This window comes from Colossoma macropomum, unplaced genomic scaffold (assembly GCF_904425465.1).
Source record: "Colossoma macropomum unplaced genomic scaffold, Colossoma_macropomum, whole genome shotgun sequence".
NCBI lineage: Eukaryota > Metazoa > Chordata > Actinopteri > Characiformes > Serrasalmidae > Colossoma > Colossoma macropomum.
In genome coordinates, this window is record NW_023494801.1 from 18,163,395 (window position 1) to 18,179,384 (window position 15,990).

The 15,990-nt window shown below is 39.9% G+C and overlaps 1 protein-coding gene across 2 annotated transcripts; it reads left to right on the forward strand.

Annotated features, from left to right (window-relative positions):
- The first annotated feature begins 461 nt into the window (after positions 1 to 461).
- ddx5 (DEAD (Asp-Glu-Ala-Asp) box helicase 5) lies at positions 462 to 6,621 on the forward strand. 2 transcript variants are annotated; one of them, XM_036589581.1, is made up of 13 exons: positions 462 to 633; positions 1,657 to 1,828; positions 1,934 to 2,030; positions 2,372 to 2,505; positions 2,621 to 2,686; positions 2,960 to 3,101; positions 3,190 to 3,350; positions 3,530 to 3,702; positions 3,914 to 4,024; positions 4,109 to 4,170; positions 4,262 to 4,321; positions 5,390 to 5,611; positions 5,839 to 6,621. In XM_036589581.1, the coding sequence occupies exons 1-13, from the start codon at positions 593 to 595 to the stop codon at positions 6,267 to 6,269; spliced, it is 1,872 nt and encodes a 623-aa protein (XP_036445474.1). In that variant the 5' UTR covers positions 462 to 592; the 3' UTR covers positions 6,270 to 6,621. The 2 variants fall into 2 exon arrangements, with proteins under 2 accessions (XP_036445474.1, XP_036445475.1); XM_036589582.1 differs by having other exon boundaries at positions 5,390 to 5,624; positions 5,839 to 6,322.
- Positions 6,622 to 15,990: the final 9,369 nt, after the last annotated feature.

A 15,990-nucleotide genomic window follows, 5' to 3' on the forward strand; every position in this document is an offset into this window, starting at 1 on the left:
TTCGGTTTAATCCCAAACTTGTACACACAGTCATATGCTATATAATGAGATGTTTTGTTGATTTTCTTCATGAAAATAAGTTAACACATCCTCTACAGAGAACACACCTCTGCACTTTTCATGGACTATATTACTGTTTATTTGCTGGATTTCACAATTTGGGAAAAAAGTATATATATATATATATGTATAGAGAGAGAGAGAGAGAGAGAGAGAGAGATTTTGTGTTGGGCTACAGTTCAGACAGTATATAGACAGTACATGTGGACACTCATATACTGCACATATGGTCATTCATATGGTTGAATGAAATAAAATAAAATAAAATAAAACACAGAGTAAATAAAGCTCATTTTAGAGAATCAGAAACACGTTTAAGAACATGAGCAGATCGACAGAGAGCGGCTCAGAGCACGTGGAGGAGAATGACGTAATTTCCTGTTCGTATAAAGGCGTAGTGAGCGCAGCCGGTAGCGGCATTCAGAGCACCATCACTGCCGGCGGAGGAAGGACGGAGAGGGGCCCAAACTAGCTTTACTTTAGTCCTTAACTTTTGTTTTTACCTTTTAATTTATTACCTTTAGCAACAACCATGCCTGGATATTCAGACAGAGACCGCAGCCGCGACAGAAAGTGAGTCTCCTCTTTTTATCTTGTTCGCTAAGCTAGCGCGTTGGGCCGGTTAGCTTAGCTAGCCTCCGTTAATGTTGGAACACATCGTCAGCACATTAATTTCATTTTTTAAATTGACTCTTAAGTGTTAAATGTTAAGAGGTCAGTTTTCGGACTAAATATCAAAGATTAAGGTTAATGGTAAGTCGTGTTAGCGAGTAATTCAGCTGACTGGCCAGCCGGCTGTTGCTAGCTAATAGCTCGACAGACTGTTTTGCGTTGAAATATCCTTTAATTATACGGGACGGTTAGTATCTCAGTGACAGTTTGGCTAGTTTAACCGTTATGCATGTGTCCTGATCGCGATGTCGAGTCATTTCTGTGTGTATTCTCAGTATTAGCGTCCTCTCCAGTGAGGCCTTGTCTCGCCATGTGGCTGAAGCTGATGCCGGTACAAAATGCCGGCCGGTTTTTTTCCTTTGTTTCCTTGCCGGTCCGAATTAAAATGGCAGCGGCTTAAAACGTGACGCAGACATCATAAACTAACATCGCCACCGCCGATACTGAGCTTATACTCTTAACATTTTCATGGCTTGTTTCCCGTTTGACCTCTTTTTTTCTTGTACCATGGCCTAAACATTGGTGGTCGAGTTCTGTAAACCAGTAACTAAGTTAATTAAGAGGAAATTCTACCGGGTTTTCAAAACTTATCAACAGCTCACTCCGTGATATGTAAACAGTGTATATGGCAGTGTATATCTAACCATGAAATGTAGTCATTTTTTATGAGGAGCTTCCAGGGGCATTGAACTCATCAGGCCTCTGGTTCCCATCCCCACTGCTGTGAACAATTCTGACTCTGCAAGTTTCTGTAAAATGGAGTATTTTATACTAAAACGCTCAATTATTTTGTTTACATCTGTCATTTAATGTAGAATGTAGTTGAAAAATCAGGAGTCCCATTTTAAGCTATCTAAACATGTATGACTCATGGCTGCTTGGAAAATATGATTAACTTCCTGCATAATTTTTACATTCCTCCAGTTATGGCAATGGACCACCACGGTTTGGAGGGAGTCGCGGTGGGCCCCCACAAGGCAAGAAGTTTGGAAATCCAGGGGACAGGCTGCGGAAGAAACATTGGAACCTTGATGAGCTGCCTAAATTCGAGAAGAACTTTTATCAAGAACATCCTGATGTGGCCCGAAGGTCCTCAGTAAGTAAACACTTCTGCTTAGCCTTCATATTGGATATTGTGTTCTTGTGGTCGTTCTCATAAGGGTGGACTTTGGTTTTAATGTTCTGCTTTTTTTAATTGCAGCAAGAAGTTGAACAGTACAGGAGAAGCAAGGAGATAACGGTGAAGGGGAGAGACTGCCCCAAACCTGTTATGAGGTTTCATGAGGCCAGCTTTCCATGTAAGTTTACACAACACACACCTACAGAAGTTATAGGAATTCACTGGCAAAAATTGCTAGCTGGCTGAATTATTTCTTAAACAGAAGTCTGACATTTAAGGTTGGTGTGATTGCTAATGCTAGCTAGCACTACAGATGTATTTATTAGCCTCTAAGCTGCTGGCTGTCAGGGTTTTTGAGCACTGTAGGTATTCCAGTGTCTTTTATTTTTTTATTTATTTGACATGCATGTTTGATGTTGTAGTGAGAGTCAGTAATGTCAAACTGATGAGGCTGTGGAATGCCAGAATACCCCTTTAAGAATCTGTTCTAAATCTAGGCTTTGGCCTTTTGTTTTGCAGCTTATGTAATGGATGTGATCAATAAACAGAACTGGACTGATCCAACTCCTATCCAAGCTCAGGGGTGGCCACTGGCATTAAGTGGCAAAGATATGGTTGGCATTGCCCAGACAGGTTCTGGGAAAACACTTTCGGTAAGAATTTATTGATACTTCTGGTAGTTCTTTTATATTTGGCAATACATTCTTATTAGTACTTGGTTTTATTTTTAAGTACAAATGGGGTTTAATGTGATCTCTTTCTTTTCAGTATTTGCTTCCTGCTATTGTGCACATAAACCACCAGCCCTTCCTGGAGCGTGGAGATGGACCAATTGTAAGTGGCTTTGCAAATTAAGTTTATAAATTCTGCACTTAGACTAAAATCTACAATCTTAACTGTACATACAGGACAGTTGCTGTCTTACTGTACAATTTGCTTGTACTATGGTTTTTGTATGAGGGCACCGATGCAGGGTGGGCCCACTTGGCCACCTTTTTTGATTTTCATAGTCTTATTCCTATCCACACACTGCTCACTTAACACTTGTACCTGGAAAATTCCTCTCTTTTGGTTTATTGGCTGACATTCTTACATTCTGTTTTTCAGTGTCTGGTACTGGCCCCCACTCGTGAGCTAGCCCAACAGGTCCAGCAGGTGGCAGCAGAGTATGGCAGAGCCTCCCGTCTCAAGTCCACCTGCATCTATGGAGGAGCTCCAAAAGGACCACAAATCCGGGACCTGGAGAGGGGTATGCTTTCTTTTCCATCCCCTGTCATCAACTTTAGACTTATTTACTGTTGATCTTTGAGCTAAAAGTCTACAACCTTTTCCTCCAGGGGTTGAGATCTGCATTGCCACCCCAGGCAGGCTTATTGACTTCCTGGAAGCTGGCAAGACGAATCTGCGCAGGTGCACATATCTAGTCCTGGATGAGGCTGACAGAATGCTGGATATGGGCTTTGAACCCCAAATCCGCAAAATCGTCGATCAGATCAGGGTATGATTTCACTTCTTGAAACACAAGCTGTAGCCTTAAGGAGTATACTGTAATTCTTGGCTCAGCGAAACAATGTTAACTAATGTTAAGTCAAGTTCAGGAAGCTGTTGGATGAGATGTCTGTTCTGGCCTTTAAAGCACACTTGTGTTTTGCTCGCTCATGTGCTGTCTCTCTGTAGCCTGACAGGCAGACACTCATGTGGAGTGCTACCTGGCCCAAAGAGGTGCGTCAGCTGGCTGAAGACTTCTTGAAGGACTACGTCCAGATCAATGTGGGTGCACTGCAGCTCAGCGCCAACCACAACATCCTACAGATCGTTGATGTTTGCAATGATGGAGAAAAGGAGGACAAGTGAGTGCTGTTTAGCATTTAGTGGTCATAATAAAATGGTCATTAATGACTTTGTTGATCAGTCCAGTGCAGTGCTGGTTAAGTAGTGTATTGTTTGTACCAAAGTCCTAAGCCCCCATAGTTGGCTGATAAGTGTTTCAGTGGAAGATGAGTAGAGCTCTACTTGTTAACGTTGGATTACAATTGATACATTATAATCTGCTCTGTCCAGACTGGTGCGTCTGCTGGAGGAAATCATGAGTGAGAAGGAGAACAAGACTATCATCTTTGTGGAGACCAAGAGGAGGTGCGATGACCTCACCAGGAGAATGCGCAGGGATGGGTAAGTCAAATTGCAGCAGTGTTGTAAATACTATTGTAGATGCTATGTGATGAACCTGTATTCATGTGTAGTTCTATTTTGCAGGTGGCCTGCAATGGGTATACATGGAGACAAAAGCCAGCAGGAGAGAGACTGGGTGCTTAATGGTATGTGTTCACCATTATGACTGGTCATTAATTTGAGTAACTGATGTTGGGTGTAGTTGTAACCCATTTCTTTCCTTATTTATTCCTTCAGAATTCAAGTTTGGCAAAGCTCCCATCCTTATTGCTACTGATGTGGCCTCAAGAGGTCTAGGTAGGTTTGCTTTATTTACTTTAATGGCGTCAAGCACCTGAGTGATGCTTTGTCAGTCATATTCTTGTGTACTTATAAAGAGTGTTTAAGCTTCTTTCTTTAACTGCTGTCCCTCTCTGAGTTTCCCCCTCTCACCTGAAGGTGCAGTCTTGGTGGCAGGGCCTTGGCATGACACGTCCAGGTTCTCCGGAGGGGTCTGGAGCTCCATTGCTGGAGTCCTGCCTTTTCTGCCAGCCAGTCAAATCGCATACAGAGGTTCTGGGAGGTTGTGCGTACCGCTGGCGCGGAGCCGACCACCGAGGAATGTGGCATTGTGGGATAGCCTCGTGTCTCTTTGCAGCTGCTCTTACAGAACTTAACTGCTTCACTTGAGAATCCTTCAAACCCAAAGCCTGTAAGCCATGCTATTATGGCATTATAATTGTGGAAAGGTTCTGTTGGTCTGCCTTGGTTTGTGGGCCTCTTTCACAGTATTTGGCTATTTGAAATGAGAGCAGTTGTTAGTTACCTGCACACCTCTGTACTGAATGCGATTCCCAGGCTGGTTGGAGTTCCCTCCTTTTTCTGGCTCCAGTCATGTCGAGTCCTGCCTAAGAGAGACATTTTATCAAGTGACCACTGATTGGTTGGGAGGACTTTGCCTTGATTATACAGTTAAATTGTCTGCCCTGTTGTAAGGGCTGCTCAGTGATTTGGCCAGAACATGACGAGATGCAACACTTTGACCTCAGGTTTCCTGATGTCTGTAGGTAGTCCTTGCATCAACATGCAACAAGGCAAAACTACTACTCAAGGCCTATTGGTGGGAGTCACCTGGTTGTCACTTAAACCTGTGGGGATGTCAGATCTGAGCCATGGAAGTGGTCTAATTAGTCACCATTTTAGTCTTCGAGTCAGTTATGGAAGTTAAATGTTTTCAAACTGTCTCAGTAAACTTGTTCTTTTCAGTCAGGTAAGTATGTGCCCTCCTAATCACTGCATTTACTAACATCTCTACCTTTTGCTGCTGTGGCTGTGTGCGAATTCTTGCACCCTCTTGCGGCCACGCTGCATTAATCATTCATACAGATGTCGAGGACGTCAAATTCGTCATTAACTATGACTACCCCAACAACTCTGAGGACTACATCCACCGAATTGGGCGCACAGCTCGCAGCCAGAAAACGGGGACGGCCTACACATTCTTCACGCCCAATAACATGAAGCAGGCGCACGACCTAGTCTCTGTCCTCCGTGAGGCGAATCAGGCCATTAACCCCAAACTCATCCAGATGGCGGAAGACAGAGGAGGTAAATCCAATTGGTGAGATACAGGAACTGTGGTTTATCTGCAGTCGCCTTTTTCCCCTTTTTTGTGGATTTTAATGAAGCTTTTTCTCAGTTTGAGGGTTTCTCATACTTTTTTCACTTTTTTGAATTTTTTCCTAGCTTTTTGTGAGCTATCATACCAGCCATTTTTCTAACACGTCTTCGTTGTACTTTTTAGATTTTAACTTGGATTTTCCTTATTCCTGTAGGTCGTTCAAGGGGCGGTCGAGGTGGCGGGTATAGAGATGACCGCAGAGATCACTACTCTGGAGGCAGACGGGATTTCAACAGTTACGGCCAGGACAGCCGCAGTAATGACCGTGGTTATGACAGTGGACCAAAGAAGGTCTTTGGCAACAAGGCCCAAAATGGGGGATCTTATGGGTCTAGCAACTACAATGGTAACAGCAATAATGGCTTTAATGGGGCTTACAACAATGGACAGTCCAGCTTTGGTGGTAACCAGTCTGGTGGCTTTGGAAACCAGGGTTTCCAGAACCAGCAGTTTGGGGCCAACCAAGGTGGCATTCAGAATGGAATGAGCCACAGCCAATTCCCCTTCAACCCTCAGCAGCAGCCCCCACAGCCTATGCCCCAGCAGATGGTGCCCTTCTCTATGCCCCCTCCTGCCTTCCCCTAGTTAAACTCGCACACAGCCGCATACGCACAGTGTAATTTATTGCATTTATGTCCTGTATAACTGATACTTTGTTTCATGACTGTGTTATGTATAACATTTTTTCCCCCCAAGCAGGATTTAAAAGGAGTTGTGCCTCCTACTTTTGAGTCCCTAAGTCTGCAGTGCAGCAGTAGTGGTGGTGCACTTTTTGTGGATTTTTCTTCTTTTTTTGTATAGCTATTACATTCCTCAGTAACTTGAAATTTGTTCTTTTTGTACCTGTTACACTCGTTAAGGACCTAAGCCTGGAAAGTTTCAAGTAACATCAAGGGACATTGCATGGCCCTTTAAATAAACAAAAACAAAAAAGCTCTGTCTTTTTGTCCTCTTGCTTTTTGATCACATAAGATTGCTGTGAGTCTCATAAATCTGTTATAGTATTTTTACTGAATGTCAATTCTACAATTTAATATCATAGCTTTTCCTGCTATGATGGCAAGGAGGCTGTACATATTGCCTTGTTAGTGCACTGTAGGTGAAGGTGGCCATTTTTACCAAAAAAAGTTTACTGTTCTAAGTGGAATCTAAATACTGGTCATTCTGTTGGAATGGTATTAGAAATGGAAACCAACACAAAGCATGTACATTTGGTCGCTCTGCAGCTGGGGTGCCTGATGCTGCTCCTGGATTGCTACCGCCTGAGAGTTCAGGTCTGTCACACTTTGCTCTGATATTCAGATGGCCCTGAAGGCTTTCATTAACCTGGATCAGGAGTGTTGGATTAAGATTAGAGCTGAATGCTGCAGGTGGTAGAATTCCAGGACCAGGTTTAGGTCCCATTGTTGGATAGGACAGGGGAGAGAATTAGTGGCTTGTAAGGTTTATTCAAAACCCGATCATAGCTAGTCTAGCCTCAATCCAGTCAGGACAACCCTGTTTTGTAACCATTAAAGATTACATTAAGATTAAATGTTGAGTATTTATGTTTTTACTGTCCTGTAGTGTTGGGAATACTAATTGCCTCCCACAAACATCATCCACAAAAAAGCAAGTCAACATAAAAAGGAAGAGTGGGGTAGTAGTGTGTGTGTGTGTGTGTGTGTGTGTGTGTGTGTGATTAAGTATGAATGGGTGTGTTTTACTTTTCCTTTTGTTTTGAGATCATGTACCTGTTGAAGGTAACAGAACGGCTGAGGACATGAGAATTTTGTATCTAGTTGTCAAAGTGCTTGTGTACACTTGTGTACATTCTGTCTAAGATGAAGGAAAAAATGAAGGTGTTTGAGTTGAAGTGAAATCTGATTGGAGTAACTGAGTATAAAATGTGGATGTATGTGATTAAGATGTTAAGGTTAAGCTGTTTAATGGGAGAGTTAGTTAATAAATGGGGTCTAGGCTTGATCAAGCTGTAGTATGGTATTGTTACATTAGACTGACATTTTTTCAAGGAGATGTGGGTGATGAAGTAGTGTGTCCCACTGTGACATGCTTATTTTTTTGTAGGTTTCCAGTTCAGGAGAGAGATTTTCTTTGCTTTGTGTTTAAGGAGCACTGCAGGCAAAAATCAGCATCGACAAACCCTGTTTGATGTTTAAGGTTTGTTCTGTGGAGGATTTTATATCGAATTAACTGATGGTTTGTACTGTTAGCCATGGTGAAGGTGTTGGTGTACATGTTGGTCCTCTTCCCCATTTTGCAGTTGGAGGGTGTATTGTTGAGTCAGTGTAGTTGAGTAGTTAATATTTTTTTTTGAGGGGCTTGTTTTGATATTTTTTAAGATTTCTTCTGCTATGCGAGAAGATTCTAAATCATGTTCTTTTATATTTGCTTTATGAATGATGGCATGATTTGATGAATGATTTAACTTGTAGGTACTGGAGAAATTTGTCTCTGCTAATGCCACACTTCTGGACCAATTCCACTAGTGATAAAAATACTGAGTTTTGTATTAAGTCTTGTAACTAAGAGATGCCTTTGTCTCTTCATTTAAGGAAAAAATGTTTTTTTATTGTGTAAAAAATCTGGGTCGCTCCAAAGTAGAGTGTGTTTACATATCTGTGGTGTTGAGTTAGTGATTTTGAGAACTTTCCACCAAGCTGTTAAGGCTGTGGCTGTTGAGGTTTTAAAGCAGTTACCGAGTTTAACCCATTAGAACTCCAGGCTTATTACATACTAAGGCCCAGTAACTACAGGGACAGTGGAAGTGTGTAATAAAACAATGGGCCTGTCTGTGGGCCCTGGCCATTTAAGGGGTTAATGGAGGGACTGATGAATGGTAAATCAGAGATTTGTATTTCTTTAAACTGTGATTGGTCAGTTTCAATCCAGGAGTTACATTGATTGCTGGTATGTAACCATTTTGAGATAAACTGTAATTGGGTGGCAAGAAAGTAATTGGGAAAAGTTAGGAACATCTAAACCACCTTATTTTTTTATTTTTTTTTTATTGTGGATAACTGGATTTTTTATTTTTTCAGTAGAATTTAGTTATGACGTATCAAGGGAGTTGAACTAGGTAGAGGGAGGCTGGATTGAAATAATTGAGTGAAGATAGTTGATCTTTGGTAGTATTGTGATTCTATGGTTGTTATTCTGCTCATGAGAGTGAAAGGTATATTGATCCAGTGATTTAGACCATCCTGTATTGATCTGAGGAGAGGATAGTGGTTAAAATAGCCTGACAGCTTGGGGGAAATGTTTATGCCTAGGTATTTAATATTGCCAGAAGATAGTGGGACAGTTATTGTTTTGGCTGCCGAGTTCCAGCTATGTGAATATAGAGGTAATATCGCCCTTCCAAGCATTTTAGTCAACTTACACTGTCAGTCTCCAATGTTATTTATTTATACAAAACTCATTACTGTAAATAGAAGTTCAGGCTTATAGCTATTACATATATTACTGAACATATTATTAATGTGCATCAGTTGTGCGACACGCTGGGCTCTGAAGACCAAAGTGTATGAAGCATGACAAAGAAATGTCAAAAAAAAACCCACTTCAAATTTGTAAAGATCTAAGAATGTGTAAACTCTGCAGAAGGAGCATTACTTGCAGTACAACTTCATATGCCACTCACCTTAAAACAACATATTAACAGTCTATTCTATTTGGTCGGGTTTAGGTTTTAAGTACAGGATTACTTCTTTCAGAAGCAAAATAATACAGATTAGCCCTGATGATTGTAATAACTCATTTTCACACTCAATAATAACTCAATAATTGCTAATATTAAAGACGAGCACACAAAATTGACAGTTTCATATAGTGATTCAATAAATATAGAACTGTAATGTTGTGTTTTATCCCACTGTGAAGAGGTTTTGGGTGTTTCTTTTTAAGTTATAAGTTAAGTTTTTTAAGTTATTTAAGTTAACTCAGATGCTGTCCTTTAAAATGGGAAGTACCATATCTAGCACTTGAACAACACTGTCATATACAGTCATGTCCATAAGTATTTGGACAGTGGCACAATGTTTGTAATTTTTGCCTCTGTACACCACAATGGATTAGAAATGAAGTGATCAGAATGTAATTGAAGTGTAGATGTTCAGCTTTAATTCAAGGGGTTTAACAAAAATATTGCATTAACTGTTTAGGAATTGCAGCCACTTTTTACGTAGTTCCTCCATTTTCACATGCTCAAAAGAAATTGGACGATTATAAATATAAGGATTATTTTTAATACTTTGATACAAATCCTTTGCAGTCAAACACTGCCTGAAGTCTGGAATCCATGAACATCACCAAATGTGTTTCCACCCTTGAGATGCTTTGCCAGGCCTTCTCTGCAGCCGCCTTCAGTTGCCGCTTGTTTGTGGGTCTTTCTGTCTTCAGTTTTGTCTTCAGTAAGTGAAAAGCATTCTCAGCTGGGTTCAGGTCAGGTGACTGACTCGGCCATTTAGGAACATTTCTTTGCCTTAAGAAGCTCTTGAATTGCTTTTGTGGTATGTTTTGGGTCATTATCCATCTGTACTTTGAAGCACCATCCTGTCAGTTTTGCAGGGTTTGACTGAATCTGAGCAGAAAGTAAAGCTCAATCAATTTCAAAATTCATCCTGCTACTTCTATCAGCAGTCACATCGTCAATAAACAGCAGTGACCCGGTTCCATTGGCAGCCATACCTGCCCATGCTGTAACACTACCTCCACCATGTTTGACAGATTATGTGCTATGCTTCAGATCATGAGTTCTTGTCTGTCCAAAGAATCTTGTTCCAGAACTTGGCAGACGTTTTTAGATGTTTTATAGAGAAGACTTATCTGGACTTTCTGTCCCTGAGTGTTACCAGTGGTTTGCATCTTGAGGTAAACCCTCTGTATTTATATTCATGTAGGTGTCACTTGATTGTTGTCTTCAACAATGATATGCCAACCTTTTCCAGAATGTCCTTGACTTGACTAGATGTTGTGAAGAGGTTGTTCTCAGAAATAATTCTACAATCACTTTAGTTGTCTTCCATGGTCTTCCAGGCCTTTTGGTGTTGCTGAGGTGGCCAGTGCATTCCTTCTTTTTAAAAATGTACCAAATTGCTGATTTGGCTACTGATAAAGTTTCTGCTATCTGTCTGATAGGTTTGTATTGGTTTTTCAGCTTAATGACGACCCTTTCACTTGCATCGACATGCAATTGGACTGCATATTGAGCAGAAAAGCTAATGAATGCATATTCAACACTTGGAATCAACTCCACACCTTTTATCTCCTTAATCTGTCATGAAATAGTGAGGGAACAGGCCACATCTGGCCATGAAACTGCTTATCACTCAACTGTCTAATTACATTTCAGCCTGTGAACATGGAGGGACTAGGTACAAAAAAGGCTGTAATTCCTAAACGGTTATTTAAATATTTTTGTTAAACCCCTTGAATTGAGACTGAAAGTTTACACTTCACTTACATCTTGATTACTTCATTTCAAATCCATTGTCGTGGTGTACAAAGGTAAAATTACAAAAATTGTGTCTGTCCAAATACTTATGGGCCTGGCTGTGGGAGAGTAATTTACTCCTCAATCTGCATATTTTGGGAATATTGTTGTCCACCAGATTTCCGAATAATGTTTCTTTTCGAGGCCTTTTAAAGCAAAGTTTTCGTTTCTCCACACTTCACACAAATATACCAAAGAAAAAGAAATATAGTGGCTCAAAATCAACAGCAACAGACAAGGAAGATGTTTGTTTTGCTGGATGAGATGTCCAGTGTTTATAATTACTCTTATTTGAGAAAAAAAAAGAGCATTAAAAGTGCAATTTTGATGTCATGCTTAGAAAAAACTGTTTCTGGCCATGGTCTATTGGTGTGTGTTGCACTGGTAGGAGTGGATCAGACTCAGTAGTGCTGTTGGATTTTTTAAACCTCAGAAGAATAGAGTCCTGTGGGCAGCATCCTGTGACCACTGATGAAAAGATGAAGGACTAGAGGATGACTAACACAAACTGTGCAGCAGCAGATGAGCAATCGTCTCTGACTTTACAGCTACAAGGAAGACAAACAAGGTGGGTGTGTCTAATAGAGTGGACAATGAGTGGACACAGTGTTTAAAATCTCCAGCAGCACTGCTGTGTCTGATCTACACACTTAAAATAGATGGTCCTTCAGGGGTTCTCTAGTACAGAAAATGGTTCTTTGTAGAACCATGAACACTCAAATAACCATTTGCATGATTAAAGGGTTCTTTTCATTGTGAAATAGTTCTTCAGATTGATGGAGATGTTTTATATGATTTTATATAGAACTTTTTTGAAAAGAGTGGATTTTTGCTGCTATATATAGAACGCTTTTCAAAAAGGTTCTATATAGAACAATCTACAGCACATTCTCCAACAATCTGAAGAACCATTTAATGATGCAAAGAACCCTTTAATCATGTAAAGGATTCCTGAGTGTTCATGGTTCTACATAGAATCATTGTCTTTACTAAAGAACCCTTGAGGAACCATCATTTCAAGAGTGATACTTGTACCAGCACAACACACACTAACACACCACCACGTCAGTGTCACTGCAGTGCTGAGAATGATCCACCACCCAAATAGTACCTGCTCTGTGAGGGTCCTGACCATTGAAGAAGACTACAGTCTAATTGTAGAACTACAAAGTGCTCCTATATGGTAAGTAGAGCTGATAAAATGGTGGTTATTACATTCTTATTTTCCTATTCAATTTATTTTTTAAAGTGCTTTATTAATGTAGCTTAACTGTACAAATTACATTTTAAAAAAGTAAGAAATACGTTATATCCTTTAAGGCTATTTTAAACCTGGGAACAGTAAGAGGTTGATGTATTTGAGCAAACATTAACCTTCTGTCAGTGCCAGGCTGAATCTGTTGAGTGGAATGAAACTGAAAGCTTGGGGGATTTGAGATAATTTACCAGGTTGAGTTTCTTACCATTTGAATTCTGTTAAGATAAAGCTTGATCTGCATCTCAAAGTAAAAATGCTAATTTTAGGCCAGCTCTAGTTGCAATGTCCTAAATTAGTTCAGTTATGGAGCAAGAGGCTTCCTCAGTGCACGTGCCTGCGTTCAAAGTAGGAGTTTCCTCACTGAAAATGACAAAGACTGTTGTAATGGGAAGTCAGCTGGAAGGCCTTGTTCTCTTTTCTCTGACTCCACTGCCAGGATGTGCAGCTTCCGCTTTGATTAATGCTGGATCTGCTATTGCACAAAGAAAAAAATTCAAGCAAATTCTGTCAACATTGAAATTCCTGCTGGCCTGCCACATTTCCGCTACGTTTCGCCTCGACATTTGCACCAGTTACAATACTGGTCATTCTTACTCAGCTCTTTTAAGACCTGTTGTACTACATTAAGTGGGTCACTGTGGTAAAGTGTTATGGTTGCAAAGTTTCTTGATATCAGATATTCATTTGAAAAAATAAAACTCATTAGCACTAGTAAAAAGGACATTTTGACAAAGATATTGGCATATAGCGCAAATTGTTACTAGCCTGAATGAAATTTTTAAATTGGATTAATTAAAAAAGTAAAAATTTTGTTTGTGTATATTGAAATTTCAGTCATTACATTTAATTAGATTTATTTCTGGCAAAATTTTAAATTGTTTTATGTGCATATTTTAATTCTAACATTAAACTACAAAGCTTTAATTTTACATTTAAAAATCAATTTTGACTAGTAAGAAATCAGTTACAACAATTCTAATGTAAAAATCGTGGATTTGAAGTTTAAACTGCATTCCATACATCACAGTTCGAGGAATAGTTGAGTCTAGATGGGGGCATTTAGGGGCTTGTGAACAGTTTAAAATGCTTAAAATGTAAGTGATGTTTTAAGCGAGCTGTGTCATTTTTTTGGGAGGAAATGAAAGAGAAAATAAAAAAAATCCATAATTGTCAATTGAGATTTACACTCAGAGTTAGTGTGTGTTTTACCACTTTGAGAGTCGCAAAGTTTAAATTTAAATGAATTCGTTTTAAATGAATCACTTAAGCGTTTAACTTAAATACTTATGATGTTTTATTCAACTGACTAAAAAGTTTAGTGGTGTACAGTGGAGTGCAGTTTTACACTTCTGAGTAACTAATATAATTAATATTGGTAAAAAGCAGACTTAAACTAAATTTTGCATTAATAAAATTAATTAAAGCCCCCCCACTTCTTCGCCCAAATGGTGTATTCTGCACCTTCTTTTAAAATGATTTAAACGTATGTAATCATGGTGTCCACTGCTGACAGAGAAGTGTACACAAATCAAGTTTCAGTCGCTGCTCAGTTTAGTTTCGACTACAGGTTCCATAGTTGTACAGCACGTACATTAGGCAGTACTATCTCATTAACTGAGTGAGTAGCTAACCTTTGTGTTAGCTGGGGTTTGGTACGGTGACATATTCTTAATATATGCTTTTTCAGTAATCAGTGAAAGCCGAGAAGCAAGAGAGAAAAACAGACAAGCGGGGGAGGTAAATAAAATAAAATCAATGCAGAACCATCAACTGATTTAATATTGCGCCGCCAGTGTAGAGTAAGACACGGGGAGGCTGTGATTTTCACCACAAGAAGTACTTTTCATTAAGGACCAGGGTAGAAAGGCACATACAGAAGTGTGAAACCACAGAGGAGGTGGTCACTGTAGCACAAAACAACACAAATGACATATAAACACAACTTAAACTAAAGCAACAACAACATAACAACAAGAAACAGTCCCTTTCAGGAGGACGCACACCCACCATGTGCCTCTGCACGTGGCCTCTCACATGGCTGGGCCTCCCGAGCTTCTCAGAGCCAGTGGTGCAGGGGTCGGCAACATGCGACTCTTTCACTGCCCTTTGCAGCTTCACAGCTAAATTAGATTTTTAGGTAAAAATAGCATAATCCTCCTTTACAGTAAAATAAAGCTCTGCTGATTGTTCTAACACAGTTTCAACAATAAATGATCTTAAACGCAGGAGTTAATGTAGGCTGCAACTACTAATTCACCAACCTTTAACCCTGAAGATCTGCATACAGCTGGTCATAATGCAGACAACAGTCTTGCCTAGCTAGTAGCCAACGAAAAGGCCAAGAGAAAGATTTAAGACGAACATTGATATTTTGGAGACGAATGGACTTATTTGCGTTTATAAGCACTCCTGCTAGTTTCCTGATATGTTTAATCTGCATTGAAAAACGTTTAAACACTAAAAAGTCACAAAGCTGATGTCAGCTTCTCGTTCACCAGCTTCTTGTTCGAATTTTCCCGTTCCATCTTAAATGGTACAGCAGTTACATTCTGACACAATTTAAGGTGGAACAGGAAAGTTTAACAAGAAGCTGGCGAACGAGAAGCTGACTTCATTTTAAATTAATTTTCATTTAATGAAAATGTTCAAAATTTTCATTTTCAAAATTAAATTGAGAAACATTTTGCAAGAAACGATTCCACTTTTGTCAGAAAAACGGCTGTAGCTGAGTTAAGACTTAAAACAGAGCAAAATAAGTCTGTGTTTTTGTTTATATATATATTTTAACCTATAGTAGCACATTAGCACATACTGAGACATATTTACAGCCAAAAATTGTATAACGGACATAAAACGTTGTGTTTCCCAAGGTGGTTTGATGTTTGTTGAAAGGACAAAATGGCTCTTCTTAACATTTGTGTTGTGAGCCCTGCAGCAGTGGGTCGCTACAGCAGATACAGGTTTGAGCATGTATTTCCAGCGGAAAACAAAAGGGTCCATAAATAATTAAATACTTAACTATATAACATTAAACAGAATAACTGGAGTCAAATCAGTTTGTGGTAGAAGGGAGTGATGGGAAATGAACAGAGCAATGAATTGTTAAAAAAGCCCTAAAGGCGAGTTTGACAGTGGGTGCAATCCACATATTCAGCAGTTAGTTTAGTCGCTGTGAGATGTAGGTCACTTTTCTGTAAAACAGACCTCACTAAAATGTTGAGCTTATTTATGGCCCTGACCTCAGAGACTGTATTTGCAAAGGATGTCTGTGGAATGCCCCTGACTGCATGTGGTCAGACCTTTAACAGCCAGTACACTTGACCATGTGTGTTGTCATGTGAGCAACAGTGAAGCTGTGTTTTCCAGAATGTACTCGTGTATAATCCGCTCTGCGTTTACTCTACACCCAAACATGGTGCAATGCTATGGCAGAAGGAAGGTTTGGTGGTGCAATGCATAATAAAACAGACCTGGCAGAACATCCTGGCAGGCTTGTTAATGATTAGCCAGTGTAGTGTATGTTGCAGAATAAAATGTTACTCACTGCTCTGGGG